The sequence below is a fragment of the Mastomys coucha genome, unplaced genomic scaffold, assembly GCF_008632895.1.
Source record: "Mastomys coucha isolate ucsf_1 unplaced genomic scaffold, UCSF_Mcou_1 pScaffold4, whole genome shotgun sequence".
NCBI classification, from domain to species: Eukaryota; Metazoa; Chordata; class Mammalia; order Rodentia; family Muridae; genus Mastomys; species Mastomys coucha.
Genome location: NW_022196910.1, coordinates 21445951 through 21461349, shown reverse-complemented (window position 1 = coordinate 21461349; position 15399 = coordinate 21445951). Strand labels below are relative to the sequence as shown.

At 41.7% G+C, this 15399-nt stretch overlaps 1 protein-coding gene across 2 annotated transcripts in view; it reads left to right on the top strand.

Moving 5' to 3' along the window:
* Positions 1–3594: 3594 nt before the first annotated feature.
* Positions 3595–15399, top strand: part of Metap2 (methionyl aminopeptidase 2) — a 28770-nt gene continuing 16965 nt past the window's right edge. Inside the window, exons 1-4 of one of the 2 annotated variants that reach the window (XM_031348921.1) lie at positions 3595–3901; positions 5736–5840; positions 12906–12971; positions 13396–13498. In XM_031348921.1, coding sequence (XP_031204781.1) covers positions 3751–3901; positions 5736–5840; positions 12906–12971; positions 13396–13498 — 425 coding nt within the window. In that variant the 5' untranslated portion in view covers positions 3595–3750. Of the gene's footprint in view, positions 3902–5732; positions 5841–12905; positions 12972–13395; positions 13499–15399 lie in introns of both variants that reach the window. The other variant, XM_031348920.1, reaches the window with a different exon arrangement.

Below are 15399 nucleotides of genomic sequence, written 5' to 3'. Positions count from 1 at the left end.
TGGCTTTGAAAAAATTAAAGTTACAAAAGATTCCTCTTTAAAGAGGCTCATCAAATGACCTGGAAACATTTCTAAAACCAGAAAGTTAACACCTGAGCATCGAGTCCTACAGTGGTTTTCAGCCTTCCCAATGCAGCGCCTCATGTGACCTTAACCATAAAGTTATTTATTTATTTATTTATTTATTTATTTATTTGCTATTTAATTTTGCTAGTGTTAGGAATCATAATGTAAATACCTGTTTTCTCAACGGTCTTAGGTGACCCCCAGGTTGAGAACCACTGTGCTAGCATGTCTAACAGTTGAGAGAACTTACCTTCTGAATCTAACGATGCAGAGATGCACTATATTGCATGTTTGCAGGTAGACTCTGGGAATCCTCAAGCTGCTGGCTGATGTAGTCATTAGGAGCTCGACATCATTGCTTGGGCATATAAATGCTTTCTCTAAAGCCCAGTTTCAACACATAGAAGGATAATTTGCTTTCTACTGTTGTGGTTAAGACACCACGACCCAAAGCAGCTTGGGAAGGAAAGGGTTTATTTGACTCACACATCAGAGGCCACCATCAAAGGATGTCAAAGACAAGAACCCAGAGGCAAGAACTGAAGCAGAAGCTCTGGAGGAGCATTGCTTATTGGCTTCTGTTCCTGCCTTATGTCTTATGTCTTAACTGCTGTGAACAGACCACATGACCAAGGCAACTCTTATGAGGGCAACATTTAATTGAGGCTGGCTTACAGGTTCAGAGGTACAGTCCATTATTATCAAGGTGGGAACATGGCAGCATCCAGGCAGGCATGGTATAGGAAGAGCTGAGAGTTCTACATCTTCATCTGAAGGCTGCTAGCAGAATACTGGCTTCCAGGCGGCTAGGATGAGGGTCTTATAGCCCACATCAACAGTGACACACCTACTTCAACAGGGCCACAACAGGGCCTTCTAATTGTGCCATTCCTTGGGCTGAACATACACAAACTATCACATCTTACCCAGCTTGTTTTCTTATACCAGCCAGAACCATGTGGTTATGGGGTAGCATTACTTATGGTGGTCTGGGCCCTTTCACATTAATCATTTAATCAAGAAAATGTCCCTGTAGGCTCCGCTACAGGCCAATCTGATGGACGACGCATGCTCTCAGTTGAAGTTTCCTTTTCCTAGATATCTCAGCTCATGTCTAGTTTGTAGTGTAGAGGCCCTCTACACAGAGACTATGGGGAAGAAGAAGAACTCTAATACTAAAGAACAACTTTGTTAAGAGATAAGAAGAAAGGCTATTAAGGCAAAATAGGGGAATGCTGTCCTGAATTAGACGAATTCTACTACTAATTATCTTGCAATTGCAAAGAGAAGCTAATAACACATTATAAAGTAAAAGTTAATTTAAGATGTCATTAGATGCAATTAAGATAAGGAAAATAGTTGGTGGTGGTGCTTGCCTTTAGTCCCAGCACTCAGAAGGCAGAGTCAGGCAGATCTTTGAGTCTGAGGCCATTGGTCTACAGAGAGAGTTCTAGAACAGCCAGGCCTGTCTTGAAACACTCTGTTTTCAAACACCCCTCACCCCCAAAGAGTTAGGGAAAATATTATAGAGTCCAAGGAATGTATATGTAATTTCAAGAAAAGTCCTCTCCAGAACATTAAGAAGAGGATTACAATTCCCCAGTGGAATGGGTTGGAGATTGTTGATCCTCAAAGCAGGTTAGTACACTCCAATTTCTTCTTCATATCCTTTGTTAGTATCTCCTAACAATATTGTTCTATTAAAGTGTCAGTGGCTTCCTAAAACCAGAAACCAACAGCATCTTTTGAGACTGTGCCACCTGCCCTTTCTGTAAGTAGTTGGCATGCCTACCAAAACTTTATTTCATGAAACATTACATCTTTTTATTTCCATTAATCTTTTTCTACAGCATTTTCTTGTCTAACCATTCCTTTGAAGTCTCCTTGACAAGATCTCTAACACCTACCTCCAAAACAAACCCCCAAACTTGCAAACACCAGTGTCCTCCTGGTTTTGTTTGTACTTTGGCCACTGAACTTTCAAGCCTTCTGCCACATGTAGGCCCAATGTTGCTAGTTTCCCTATCTCTAGTAAACATTTCTCACTGACAGCTGGATATCTTCGTCTGCATGTCCTGCAGGTATCCCAGACTTTGGATATAGGCAGCTTATCTTTGACTCAACCCCATCCACAGCCTCCTCTGCCTATTTCATTCCTTATCTATGTGAGTGGCACCACTCTCTACCAGGGAACCCTGGGCTAGAAACTTGGGTGCTCTTCTTACCTTCTTCACCCTCCAAGGTCTCTTAATTATACTTCAGAAATATTTCTGTCTTCAAGCCTCTTATCCCTGTTCCCCAGTTATAGCCTTTACTTGCAATTTCACCAGTATTGTATTGATACCAGCAGTAGCTTACCACTTCTCTGTTACCCCTAGCTTCTCTCATCTTTGTTTTGTTTTTAGAACAGAGACCATCAGACATAACAATCCTGTTGTTAAGTAAAGGTGTGCACTACTATCAGGCTATACTTTCTGGGTTTTTTTTTTTTTTTTTTTTGGTTTGGTTTTTAGGTTTTTCGACTAATGTAGGGTTTTTAACATTAGAAACAAGTACTCAACCACTGAGCTACACACTCCCAGGCCCCATTTTCTGTAGCTGCGGTCAGGCCTGTATAAAGTGAAACCTCTAACAAGGAGAACCTTAGATCTATTCTGACATCAGTGAAATTTGGTACCTGGTTTAAAACTAATGAAAATGCCAGAACTCTCTAGCTGGACAAAGACCCATATTCAATAGAACTCCTTGGTTCATCCAGAAAGCCACTCACCATCTACTTAGGCAATGGTCTAAATAAAAACAGAAAAAAAAAATGCAAACTGAACATGGGACTCTCTGATAAAACATAAGGAAAAAGACATGGGCAGAATTCAAGCATACTCAGTTGAAGCATTTTAAAGTCAAGAACGGGCTGAAAACTAAGAAGAGTGTGTGTTTTGGCATCTTTGGGGAAGGTCTGTTCTTATTGGTCAGAACCTGCACTTGTCTCAAAATGAGAGATTTGTGAGAACATCTTATCCTTTTATTTTGAGGCAGGGTCTTTATATAATCATGGAAACTCACTCAGTAGACCATATTGGCCTTGCAATTACAGAGATTCTCCTGCTTCTCTGCTGGGATTAAACATATTAACCGCTCCCCAAGAGAGGATCCTATCTTGAACCATCGGAAGTTTGGAGTGCAGCACACGAAACGCGGAATTCTTGCTTCCAAAATTATCCCACGCTTCTCCGTGAGCTGTGACAGTGAATTTAACGCGGTCTTTGAGTCATCAAGAATGTGTATGATAGGGACATTATTTTAACCCTCTCTCATCGCTGCCTGTAGGATTTTTTTTTTTTTAAATAGTGAACACTAAATTCCTCGTTTTCGTGGCATCTCGGGCGCACTCTGGAGCCAAGACCTTTTCTCCAAGCTGGGAAGATGCGCACAGGGTGTGCAAAGGTTTAGGATCATAGTAAGGTAGGCGCGCTGAGCCAGGCGAGGGGGCGGGCACTCAGACCGCGTGCTGCAGAGTCCTCCGCCGTCCCAGCATTCCCTGCGTCCCGACCATCGAGCGCGGCTTCCGGCGTCGCTGGTGGAGGTGGGTGAAGAAGGAGCGGGCCCTCGCCGCTCGTTCTCGGTCCTTCTCTCTTCCTCTCTCTCTCTCTCCCTCCCTCTCTCCTTCTCTCTTTCTCGGGCAACATGGCGGGCGTGGAGGAGGCAGCGTCCCTCGGGGGCCACCTGAATGGCGACCTGGATCCAGACGACAGGGAAGAGGGAACCTCCAGCACGGCCGAGGAAGCCGCCAAGAAGAAAAGACGGAAGAAGAAGAAGGGCAAAGGGGCTGTGTCAGGTAAAGGAGTCGTGCTTTCGCAGTCCCTGCCAGGAATGGCCGAATGACTTGGCTCGGGTCCGGCAGGGCTGCCCGGGGATAGGGACCCGGAGCCCTGGCCTTCGTTAAATCCCCAGGCCTAGCGGAGTAGCACGACCGGCTTCCCGCGACTCCACAGTAATGGTGGGAGGGTGTGGGGAATGAGAGTGCCTCCGCTTCCCGAATTGTAGCCTTAGGGTCGCGGGGCGCGAACTCAGCTCTAACGCAGACAGTGGCACGGACCTGAAACTTGCACAGGATTCAGCTCCACCATCTTCTGCGCGGGTTTGGATACCGCCTCAAACCCTTCTGACCCTAGTTGCGGCCTGGTTGCTAGACCTACCTATTTTTGTCGAGGGTTGGGGGTGGGGTACTGGAGCCTATTGCCGGGACGGTACGTCCTCCCCACGTATCATCCGCATTTACACTAGGGCTTTAGCTTTGGATTGCAGGTTAGGGATGTTCGATTATGAGTCTGTGTCCTTACCGACACAGTTCATGTCACTGACAGTTGGTGGTGGTGCAGATTTTCAGGTGCTTAATCTCACAGCATGCTCAAGCTTTAGGGCTTGCAGGCCTGAATTTTGATGCCACTTGGCATGCGGTGCAGACGGCGTAGTCTGCGACTATGAATGAATTTTCCCAGCTAGTAATAATCTAAATCCGTGGGTAAGGCGAGGACAAGAGCTGCATGTTTACAGTTGGGCCAAATTAACCAGGAACGTGTCTTATCTTGAGAAGTTTTTATTTCACAACCACCTCTGTTTTTACCTTTTCGTACTTAAAGGGTCATCAGATAAAGGATGAGAGAAAAATGGAGTTGGAATTAAGAGAAAGTGGAGAGAACTTTTCTACCTACTTAAGAAATTTGGTGGTTAGATGGGAGTGAAAGCAAGAGTCGTATCTTTGTAGGCCTTTCCTAGAGCAGAATTTAATCTAGGAGCATTCTCATGAGGCTCTTGGGCTTTCAATACACTCTGCAATTTGCCCTTGAAGATGAGCAACAGACTATTAGTTTGTAGGATTGTTTGTTTGTTTGTTTTTTGTGATAGGGCTTCCTCTGTGTAGCCATGGTTGGAACTTGCTCAGTAGACCATGCCAGCCTTGAACGAACTCAGATTCTCCTGTCTCTGCCTCCAGAGTGTGGGATCAAAGTTGTGCACCACTATATCTGGCAGTTTTAGTTCTTTGAGACAGGCCTCCAATTCACAGTGGTCCACTTGCTTATTCCTAATATTTTTAAGCTGCATCTCCTGCAGGGCGGTGGTGACACACGCCTTTAATCCCAGCACTTAGGAGGCAGACACAGGTGGATTTCTGAGTTCTAGGCCAGCCTCGAACTACAGAGTTCCAGGATAGCCAGGGCTACACAGAGAAACCCTGTCTTAAAAACCAAAAAAAAAAAAAACAAAAAACAAAAAACAAAAAATCCTCTTCTTCCTAAGGCCTTTACCTTGTAGTGCCTGTTTAGTATATATGTATAGTAATTAGAATATTTGTTGTCATCTAATTCCTAACACTGGTTTAAGGTTAAATTGCCTAAGAGTGGGGATCCCCTTCCATTTCTGTTTATCCTGTTGGGTGCTATCATGCACAATAGAGATTGCCCGAGAGTGACTTGAGTAGACAGTACTACTTAGGTATGGAAGTTTTTCTCTTAGGTATGTTAGTTATTTAAACTAACAATAATAGTGCTTCCATTTAGTTTCCCATGTTGCTTATTGTGAAAGGATTTGTAAACTATACAGGGTCATTAGAAAACATTCAGGTGTGGAAATTGTTATATCTGATTTGTCCTGTTTGGTTTGAACAGCAGTGCAACAAGAACTTGATAAAGAATCTGGAACCTCTGTGAATGAAGTAGCAAAACAGTTGGAGAGACAAGCACTGGAGGAGAAGGAGAGAGATGACGATGAGGAAGGTAAGCACTCGTTCTGATCCTTGGGTAGAGAAGACAGGAAATACAACTTTTTTTTTTTTAAGATTATTTTCATTTAATGTGTCTGTGTAAGTGCCAGCATATAAGTGCACAACATTGATGCTAGTACCTTCAGAGACCACAGTAAGTAACTTTGAACTGGAGTTACTTACAGGCAATTCTGAGCTGCCTGATTTGGGTGCTAAAAGCCAAACCTGGGTCCTCTGGAAGAGTATCAAGTACTCTTAAGGCTTCTTTCCAGCCCTGAAACCGTGATGTTAATTAAGGAAGATATTCATTTGTCCATTTTGTAGTTGCCTACCATTTGACTGGTTGAAATTTAATAAATGTCACAGGTAAAAAGGAACAGGTATTTATTAGCAACCCCTTGGCTATGTTGAACACTTGCTTAAATAGCAGGATTTCAACTTTTAGATGTGTACTTGGTAGAAGGCCAAGTGCTAGGCGAGTAAGATATGAAATTAGAAGCTGTTTGTTTTAATATTTACTGAGCTGCTACTGTGTGCTATCTATCTAGGGTATGTTCATGTGACTTCTCTTTGTAATCTCACAAAACCAGCTGAAGTAGGTGTTCTTGTGTGTGTGTACGATATACGTATTTTAATATTTTTACATACATTAGCTGCACCACTTTAGGCACATCCATAACCACTATATATTATGTGTGTATCACACACACACACACACACACACACACACACACACACACACAGAGTGGTTATGGGATGTGTCTAAAGTGGTGTGGCTGATGTGTCTGAAGTAGCACCAGATTTGAAAGCACCTTATCCAGAGTCTGTCCCTCTTCCTGTCTATAGCGGAGTTGGCTTCATCGCCCAGCTGCACATGCGTGAGTGTTTTTAACCTTAAGTGTGTCTGGGTACTGTAGGGTTGCTTTTACAGAAATTGTTAAAATTCTAGTACTTGATGCTGTCAGTAAAGCAGTGGAGAAAGAAGATTAGGAAAACCGTACATTTTGGCACAATTGGCTCTCCTATTCTTTGGGTTTTGGGTTGTCTGCTGCCAGCACTAGCTGTTCCTACCTTAAGGATGCCAACCTACAGGTTATGCTTTTCAACTGCTAGCTGGGTAAGGTTGTTTGAATAGTTGTTTTTTTTTTTTTTTCTTTAGGAAGTTGGGCTCACTGCCTTCAAGAAGCCTTTAGCATTTCCTTTTCCTTAAGTAGACGTCAGTTTCTCTATCTTGCTTCAGGTTATAGCTTTAACAAGAAAGGGATTTGCCGATTGTAGGTAATACGGTATAGGCTGCAGTGGGTCTCACTGTGTGGAACCTCACAGTGCATGCATATCTTGAAGTATGCCTGCCTTATTCTATTTCACCTGTAAAGTTGCCTGAATCTTACTGACATTGAAAAGGAGACTTGTATGTTAGATTGATAGTTTAAATACTTTCCTAATTAATTTTGACAACCAGAATCAACATTATGTAAAGGTTTTTTTTTTTTTTAAGATTTATTATTTATTTATTATTTATTTTGGCTTTTTCGAGACAGGGTTTCTCTGTGTAGCTCTGGCTGTCATGGAATTCACTCTGTAGACCAGGCTGGCCTTGAACTTAGAAATCCGCCTGCCTCTGCCTCCCAAGTGCTGGGATTAAAGCCATGTACCACCACCACTCGACCTTATTTATTTTATGTATATCAGTACACTGTACCTATACAGATGGTTGTGAGCTATCATGTGGTTGCTGGGATTTGAACTCAGGACCTTTGGAAGAGCAGTCAATGCTCTTAACCGCTGAGCCATCTCTCCAGCCCCAGGTAAAGGATTTTTTAGAAATTCATGTAATTATTTTGTATATGTATGCATGGATGCCGGTGATGCATATATAGAGCTCCAAGTACAGCTTGAGGGAGTTGTCTGTCCTCTCTCACTGTGTAAGACCCTAGGTTCAAACTCAGGCTATCAGCCTTGACAGCAAATCCCTTAACCCACTAAGGTTGAGGGAGACTCCTCCTGCCTCTGCATCCCTAAGAGTAAGTAATTCAGGCACAGATGACCATGACTGGCCTTTCTTATGAATAAACCTGGAGGAGAGGGAATGAAAAATGGACATTTCAGAAGTTTTCTTTTAAACTTGGTTGGTTTTGAGAGACAAAATACAGAGTGTGAAAAGGCACTCTTGATGTGCATTTTACTGTCAATGCAATAACTCCTCTTGGAAGGACTGGGGCCTATATAAATCCACATGGAGCTTGGTATCTCTGGTACATAGAGGACAGAGGCAGGCAGATCTTTTGATGCCAGCCTGGTCTATATAGTGAGACCCTCTCTCAAGAACAAGAGGAAAGAAAAGAATAACAACCAAACAATTCATATGGAAAAGACCACTTGTTTGAGTAGGGATTATTTTGAGAAAGTTCTGAATTGGGCTGAACAGTGAAAGTGAAAGGATTCTTGCAGAGAGACTGAGGAGAAACAGGAAAGGCAACATCATTTTTGAGGCCACTTAGCATTTGGCAATGAATATTTAAACTGGCTGTTGTAGATAGGAATCGAAGGAAGGGTTTAATGGAGCAGTGATAGAAACTTTGAGTCTAAGGCACAGAGAGATAGTGTATCCCAGGGTTTTGAGTGTGGGGGGCAGGATGTTGGCATACCTGATTGAAAGAATGAAGTCAGAGAGAGCGTTTAGAGATTGAGGAAGGATGACTGCAGACAAGGAAGAAGATAATTGGATCTGATGTTAGATGCATTGAAGTTGAAATTGTCGAGAACCAGTGTGAAAAGGTGATCCTGTGGTCATGTGGCATTGTGCCAGAGGTTATTCATTATATCATTTTTGTCTTATATTTGAGGCAGATCTTGTGTAGACTAGGCTGGCTTTGACCTCAGAATCTTCCTAACTTAGCCTCCTGTGTTAGTATAATGGATATGCACTATCAGGCCTGGCTTTCATTCAGTATTCAGGCTCTTGGGTGTTGGTGTAACGGGTGTGCACTGTCAGGCCTGCCTTTCATTTAGCATTTGCTTTTCATCTAGAGCATGCTTACTGGGATGGGTCCCACTCCTTGAATTAAGCGCTCTCAACTCTGTTTCCTTCTGTAGGCTGACAGGGCGGCAGAGCAGCCAGCACACAGGCTGCCATTTGTACATGAAAAAGTCTATGGGTAGTCACACTCATGAAGTAGGAATTGCAGCTCTGCAGCAGTTCTTTTGCTTGTGTTCTTTCTTCTTCCCTTCTAGAAAGGAGAACCTTTTTGAGAGGCATGTTCTCACAGGAAGGTCATCACTGCCAAAAACCGTTAAAGAAATTTTAAGTTGAGCTTATAAACAAACAAGTTGTTCAAAGTAGTATTTACTTTTAAAGTATGTAGATTGGTGGGTTCAGAAATAATGTGCGTTGTGTAACCTTACCACAACACAGATCTGAGTGGAGGCCAGAGGAGGACAGTGCATGTCTTCCTCTCTCTGCCTCATTCGTTCCCTTTAGTTAGGGACTCTCACTGAACCTTTAGCCCACTTTTTTAGCTAGGCTTGCTGGAGCACCCATGATCTGCCTGTCAGTCCCACAGTGCTGAGGTATGAGCATATGTAGCTATGTATGACTTTTACATCGCTGCTGGGGATTTGAACTCCAGTTCCCAGGCTTATGTAGCAAGCTTTTTTACTTAATGGGACAAAGCCTAGCCCCTACTTAATAGTTTTGGCAGTCATTCAGTTGTTATGTTCCTTTTTAGAAATTATTAATGCATTTCTTTTTATTGCTAAGTGGTATTCCAGATTGTGCCTGTTTACTAGTTACGGCTTTTGTATTTTTTGATTATGGTGCATGTTAGTGCAGTCAGTGATTTATATACATGTCTTCGTGCAGATATGTTTTCATTTCTCTGGCCCTATGATGCTCTCAGCCTTTACAAGCTATCCCATTCTCTCATAACATAGTGCTATGCCTCATAAGAAACTGTCAAGTCAGGAGTTGACAATATGCCTTTAATCCCAGGTCTAGGCCGGCAGAGACAGTCAGATTTCTGTCAATTTCAAGGCAGTCTGCTCTACATGGTGAATTCTAGGATAGTCAGAACCACGTAGAGAGACCCTGTCTCAAAAAAAAGGAGAGAAAGAAACTGGAACTGTCTTCCTACCTGAGCATTGAGTCAGCAGTGAGCACTCCATCGTTAGTGCCCTCCTGAGATACTGAGGATGTCAGCCTGAGGTACTGCCTCTGGTGAGCCAGCGTTAGTCACTGTGGTTTGCAGTTCACAGGGGAGGCAGGGCACACACGTCACTTTGAAGTCCTGTGGTAGTCTTTGCTTCTCTTCTATTTGATTGCCACTGAGCTGGCATTTTTTTGTATGTTCTAGATGTATGTTTTATACTTATTTTCTCATTTGTGAAACAGTACAAAGTTTAATTTTGATGACATTTAATTTACATCCTAGTATAGGTGGCACTTTTTTGTGTCCTCTCCATAAAATTCAACATGTCTTTAAAGTCACAAAGATTTTCTTTTTAAGAGGTTTTATATATTTTTAGCTGCTATATCTAAGTATATTCCTTAATAATTTTTAAATAAAGTGAGGATTGAATTAATTTTTTAGAGACAGCATCTTCTGTAGCCCTGGATGGCCTCAAATATGTAGCTAAGGATTACCTAGACCTTCTCATCCTGCTTGTACCTTCTTGGTGCTTAACTTGATCTTAGTTCATGCTGAACAAGTGTACTCGGTCACTGGGGTACACACCCTAGGTCCTAGAGTTCTTTTAACATGGACTTCTGTCATCAATTCAGCAAATAACCACTGAGTTGGGTGTAGTATTAATGATGAAATAGTCTTTGTTAGGAATGTCTTGGTATTCTAGCAAGGACAAATGACATGCAGAAATGTAAATTTTGGTCTACTAAAATGGTTAGAACAAGAAGCATATATCAGCATTCAGATCTGGCTCTGGTGGCATCCTGTTACCAGCTAAAGAGTGGCTGTTACTTTGTAATGAGTCACACATGGAGTATTGAGTTAAGGCGCTTCCAAAGGATGCTAGAAGATCAAAGAAAGAGCTTTTTATTAGAGGATGGTTTTACTATCCCATTTAAAATTTAAGAAGTCCCTGTAGAAAGAAGCTAATAACACTCAAGTTCACATAGCTGGGAAGATTTTTAGTTATCTGTAAAATGGCTTCTATATCTTGAAGTCTTTGCTTTAGGTTAATGTTTGAAGCTGTATACTAGATATTGAGTGATTTCCCAGAACACAGCCTACCTTGCTTTATTCTCCTGAGCTTATTGCTTGGCACCTAACAAACACCATTATTGGAATGACAGAGGCTATAGGAATCCAATTATGCTAGTGTTAGTTTTTATCGTACTTTGTGTAGTGGACCTACAAATGTCTTGTAATTGAATGTAACAAACTAGAAACCTCTCTGTCCAAACTGCTTCTTTTAAGTAAAGGAAAAGGATAAACTAAAACATTTTTTTTTTAAAAGTAGACTGCAATTACTACATACTTATTACTGTGTGTATTTTTTTTTTTTTTTTTTTTTTTTTTTTTTTTTTTTTTTTTTTTGTATTTTTTTGAGACATGGTTTCTCTGTGGATCCTGGCTGTCCTGGATCTCATTCTGTAGACCAGGCTGGCCTCGAACTCAGAAATCCGCCTGCTTCTGCCTCCCAAGTGCTGGGACTGAAGGCGAGTGCCACCACCGCCCGGCCCTGTGTGTAGTTTTTTAACAACAGATATCTCATCCGTCTTTTTAAGAAGAATGATGATAAAGAGGCATCATTATAAACCAATGATAACATTTTTTGTGTGATTAATTAGAAGATTCTAGAGTATAAGAAAACCTTTTTAATATTCTCTTATGAGTCCAGGAGTTAAAGGGGTATGCTAAAAAAAGAAAACTGGATATTTGACTTTAAAAAAATTACTTTGTGTGTGGGTGTTTTGCTTGAATGTATGTCTGTGTACCATGTGTGTGCCTGGTGCCTGTGGAGGCTAGAAGAGGGTGTCAGGCCACAGATGCTCTGGAACTAAAGTTACAGTTGTGAGTTGCCGTGCAGGTGCTGGGAATTGAACTCAGTTCCTCAGAAACAGCAGCCAGTGAGTGTTCTTAACCGCTGAGCCGTCCCTAGCCATTTGACATTCTTTCTTAGGTATAGATTTCTAAAATTACTGATCAGGTCACATCACTGAGGGACATTTAATGTATAACTTGCTGAGTATATGGTTAGATAATCAACTTGTACTTGTCCTGGAAGACATCCTACTTATATCTGTATTTTAAAGCACCAATTTGTGGACAGAGTTGGATGTTTTGTAACAGTTGCTTTTTTTTGTTTGGTTTTGTTTTAGAGACAGGGTTTTTAACTGTGTAGCCCTGGCTGTCCTGGAACTCACTCTGTAGACCAGGCTGGCCTAGAACTCAGAAATCCGCCTGCCTCTGCATCCTAAGTGCTGGGATTAAAGGCATGTGCCACCACTGCCGGGCTTTTGTAACAGTTCTTAAGTCTCATTTCTGAACACTGTTGGATTGTTTCTTGAAATTCAGCCTTCCAAGTGCTGAGATTTCTGGCATAAGCTTATCTAGCCCTTTTGAGATAGAAACCTGTGAACCTAGAGTATATATATGCAATTAATTTTTGTATACAATTTGGCCCAGAACTCTTTTTCTTTGATAATTATTAAGGCAGCAGTGGTAGCACATGCCTCCAATCCCAGCATTCGGAAGGCAGAGGTAGGTGGGTCTCTGAAAGCAGACCATCTTGGTCTACCAAGTGAGCTCCAGGACAGGCAGAGCTGCACAGAGGAGCCCTGTCTGGAAAAACAAACAAACAAACAAAAAATAAAAAATAAAATAAAATATGTATGTTACTCAGCAGTCATTAGAGTAATTCAGAGTAAAAACTGCTAGTGTTATGTCACACCTGAACCTTAACTCTAGAAACATGAAAAAAAAACCCTCCTCAGAGTATTGAGTGAGCACCATCAGTGCTGTGAGGGGGCACTGTGTGTCTGTGGGCACACACACTTTCTCTGTGCGCATTTCATTTCTCTGCAGTTTAAATGAGTGTGTTTGAATTGTTTCCTCAGATGGAGATGGTGATGTTGATGGCGCAACTGGGAAGAAGAAGAAAAAGAAGAAGAAGAAGAGAGGACGTTAGTGTCTTACAGGTCTTGTTAGATTGGCAGTGACTAGTAACCCTGGGTCTGAGGAGGACATTAGAACTCGCTTTAGATCGTAATGTCAGAGAAACAAGAGCTGGTAGTAACAGTCTTGTGGGTATTGTCTTTAGCTGCTGCCCTCAGGATCGTTAGTATGGTCAGCTGCCTTTGCATACTTAGAGATTCTACAGAGGGCAGGAGAAGCAGTACCACTATTAGGGCAGCAGGAGGAACATAATTTCCGACTATTTACTAGCTTTGAAATGACTAGATTTTGGATAAATGCTTAATGAGAGGTTCCATAATTTTAAGTGTGAGTATGGTAAGGTTTTATTAATAACTTGTTATTGTGCTGTTCAAATATGGTTCTGTTTTATTGTTTTTGTAGATAGTATAACTGAATATTTGTATCTCACAGCAAAAGTTCAAACAGACCCTCCCTCAGTTCCAATATGTGACCTGTATCCTAATGGTGTATTTCCCAAAGGACAAGAGTGTGAATACCCACCCACACAAGATGGGTAAGAATCATAACACAGCTTCCCGTTTGACTTTGACTACTGTAGCGCAGTGCTAAAGCCACTTTAACCTTTCGCAGAAATTTGCAATTTTACTAAAAGTTTGTGACTTGTTGCAAAGAAAATACAGTAGAAAACTTCTTACCCAAAATAATTGGGACCAGTAACAGGTTGATTAATCAAAACACTATGTTAGGGTGTGTGTTAAAGAAAATAAAAAAGTCTTACAGACAAAAGTTAGCTTACTTGTTTCCCCTCTTAGTCTTTTAGCATGGATTTGCTGTAGATCACACTTTTTTCCTTCATAAAGTGTTCATAATGCTTTTATCTGTTAATTTCATTTTGGGTTTCTGGGAAGATGAGCAAAGTGATGAGTGTGTGCTTGGTATGGCATTTTCCCCTGAAAACATAGTTGGTGAGCATGTGTGAGGGTGGAGTAGGCATCTATCTGTCTCTCCCTGAACCTAGAGCTTGCTGTTTTGGCTATTGTGGGTGACCAGTGATCCCCTGGGCCTCCCTGTCTGCTCCCTGCAGCACTGGGCTCTAGAGGCACACCACCACTGGGGATCTGAACTCATCTCTTCAGACCTGACTCAGCATTTTAGCTAGAGCCCTCTCCACAGCTCTCACTGTTCTTCCTTTTTTAAATTGAAAACTGTGTGTTTTGTGTGTATGTATGTGTGTGTGTGTAAGTGCGTGTGCACATACCCGTGGAGTCAGCTCTCTTTCCACTTTTATGTGGGAATTACCTGCATTACCCTCCTGCTTGCTCCCACAGTTCTCCCTATACTTAATCTGACAAGAAACCATCTTTAGCTCTCCTAAGATGTATTTATTTTATTGTATGTATATGAGTGTCTTGCCTGTATGTATATGCACCACATGCATGCTGGTGTCTGTGGAAGTCACAAGAGTGCTTTGGATTCCTTGAAGTGGGAATTACAAATGGTGGTAAGCTCTCTGTGGATGCTGGGGACTGAACCTAAGTCTGATGTTACCTGCTGAGCCAGCTCTCCAGCGCCCCCTCCCCCCCATACAGAATTTTTTTTTAAATGATTCATCTTTAACTGAAGCTTTTCAGAGTAGTTGGTTGGATTTTCACAGAAGTGGTTCCTTTATGTACCATAGTAAGTTGGCGACTACAACAACACAGATGACTCAGCAGGTTTGGGAGCAGACTCATTAGACATTAGCAGTGTTCTTTAAGGGTGTTTCAGGTGGTCAGCAGAAGCTCACAGAGAATTCATTACATGGTTGCTTGAACATGGAACCTGCATATGAATCTCACGTCTAACACTTGAGTTGGCTTTGTGACACGGGCAGGTAACTTAGGCTATACCTGTATTTCCTCATCCATAAAGTGGACACTTCTAGACTGCTCTGAAGCACAGCGATAGACGTAAAGCACCTAGACTAGTATCAGATGTATTGTAAGCACTTGGTAAGTTAGTTCCATCGCCAGAACAGGAGCCTGCTGGCCTTATGTAGAATCAGGAGCATTGCTTAGTACAGTGCTGTATTTGGAGTAATTGGTTAAGAAAGCTTCTACTGTAGCATTGTTACATTGGCTTATAAACATTGAAATGAATAAATGTTATTAAAAATTCACCTCCCTCATTCCCAGATGAGTATTGTTAGAGAATTTATAAAATTCTAAAATTTTATGACATAGACATCTTTTCTTTGAATTCATCTATTATGATCCCTGCCTTAAAATGTCATAAATACATGTAATTTACATTGATTACATAAACTCTCATAGTACATATGATATGATCACATTTATTTTCAAATATAATCTTTTAATTGTTTTTTTTATTTTGCTTGTTCCCTCTTCTTTCCCTTCCTTCCAGACCCATGTTAACCACCTAGCAGGTAGCCTTCCGTATTTTTCTATGCTCATA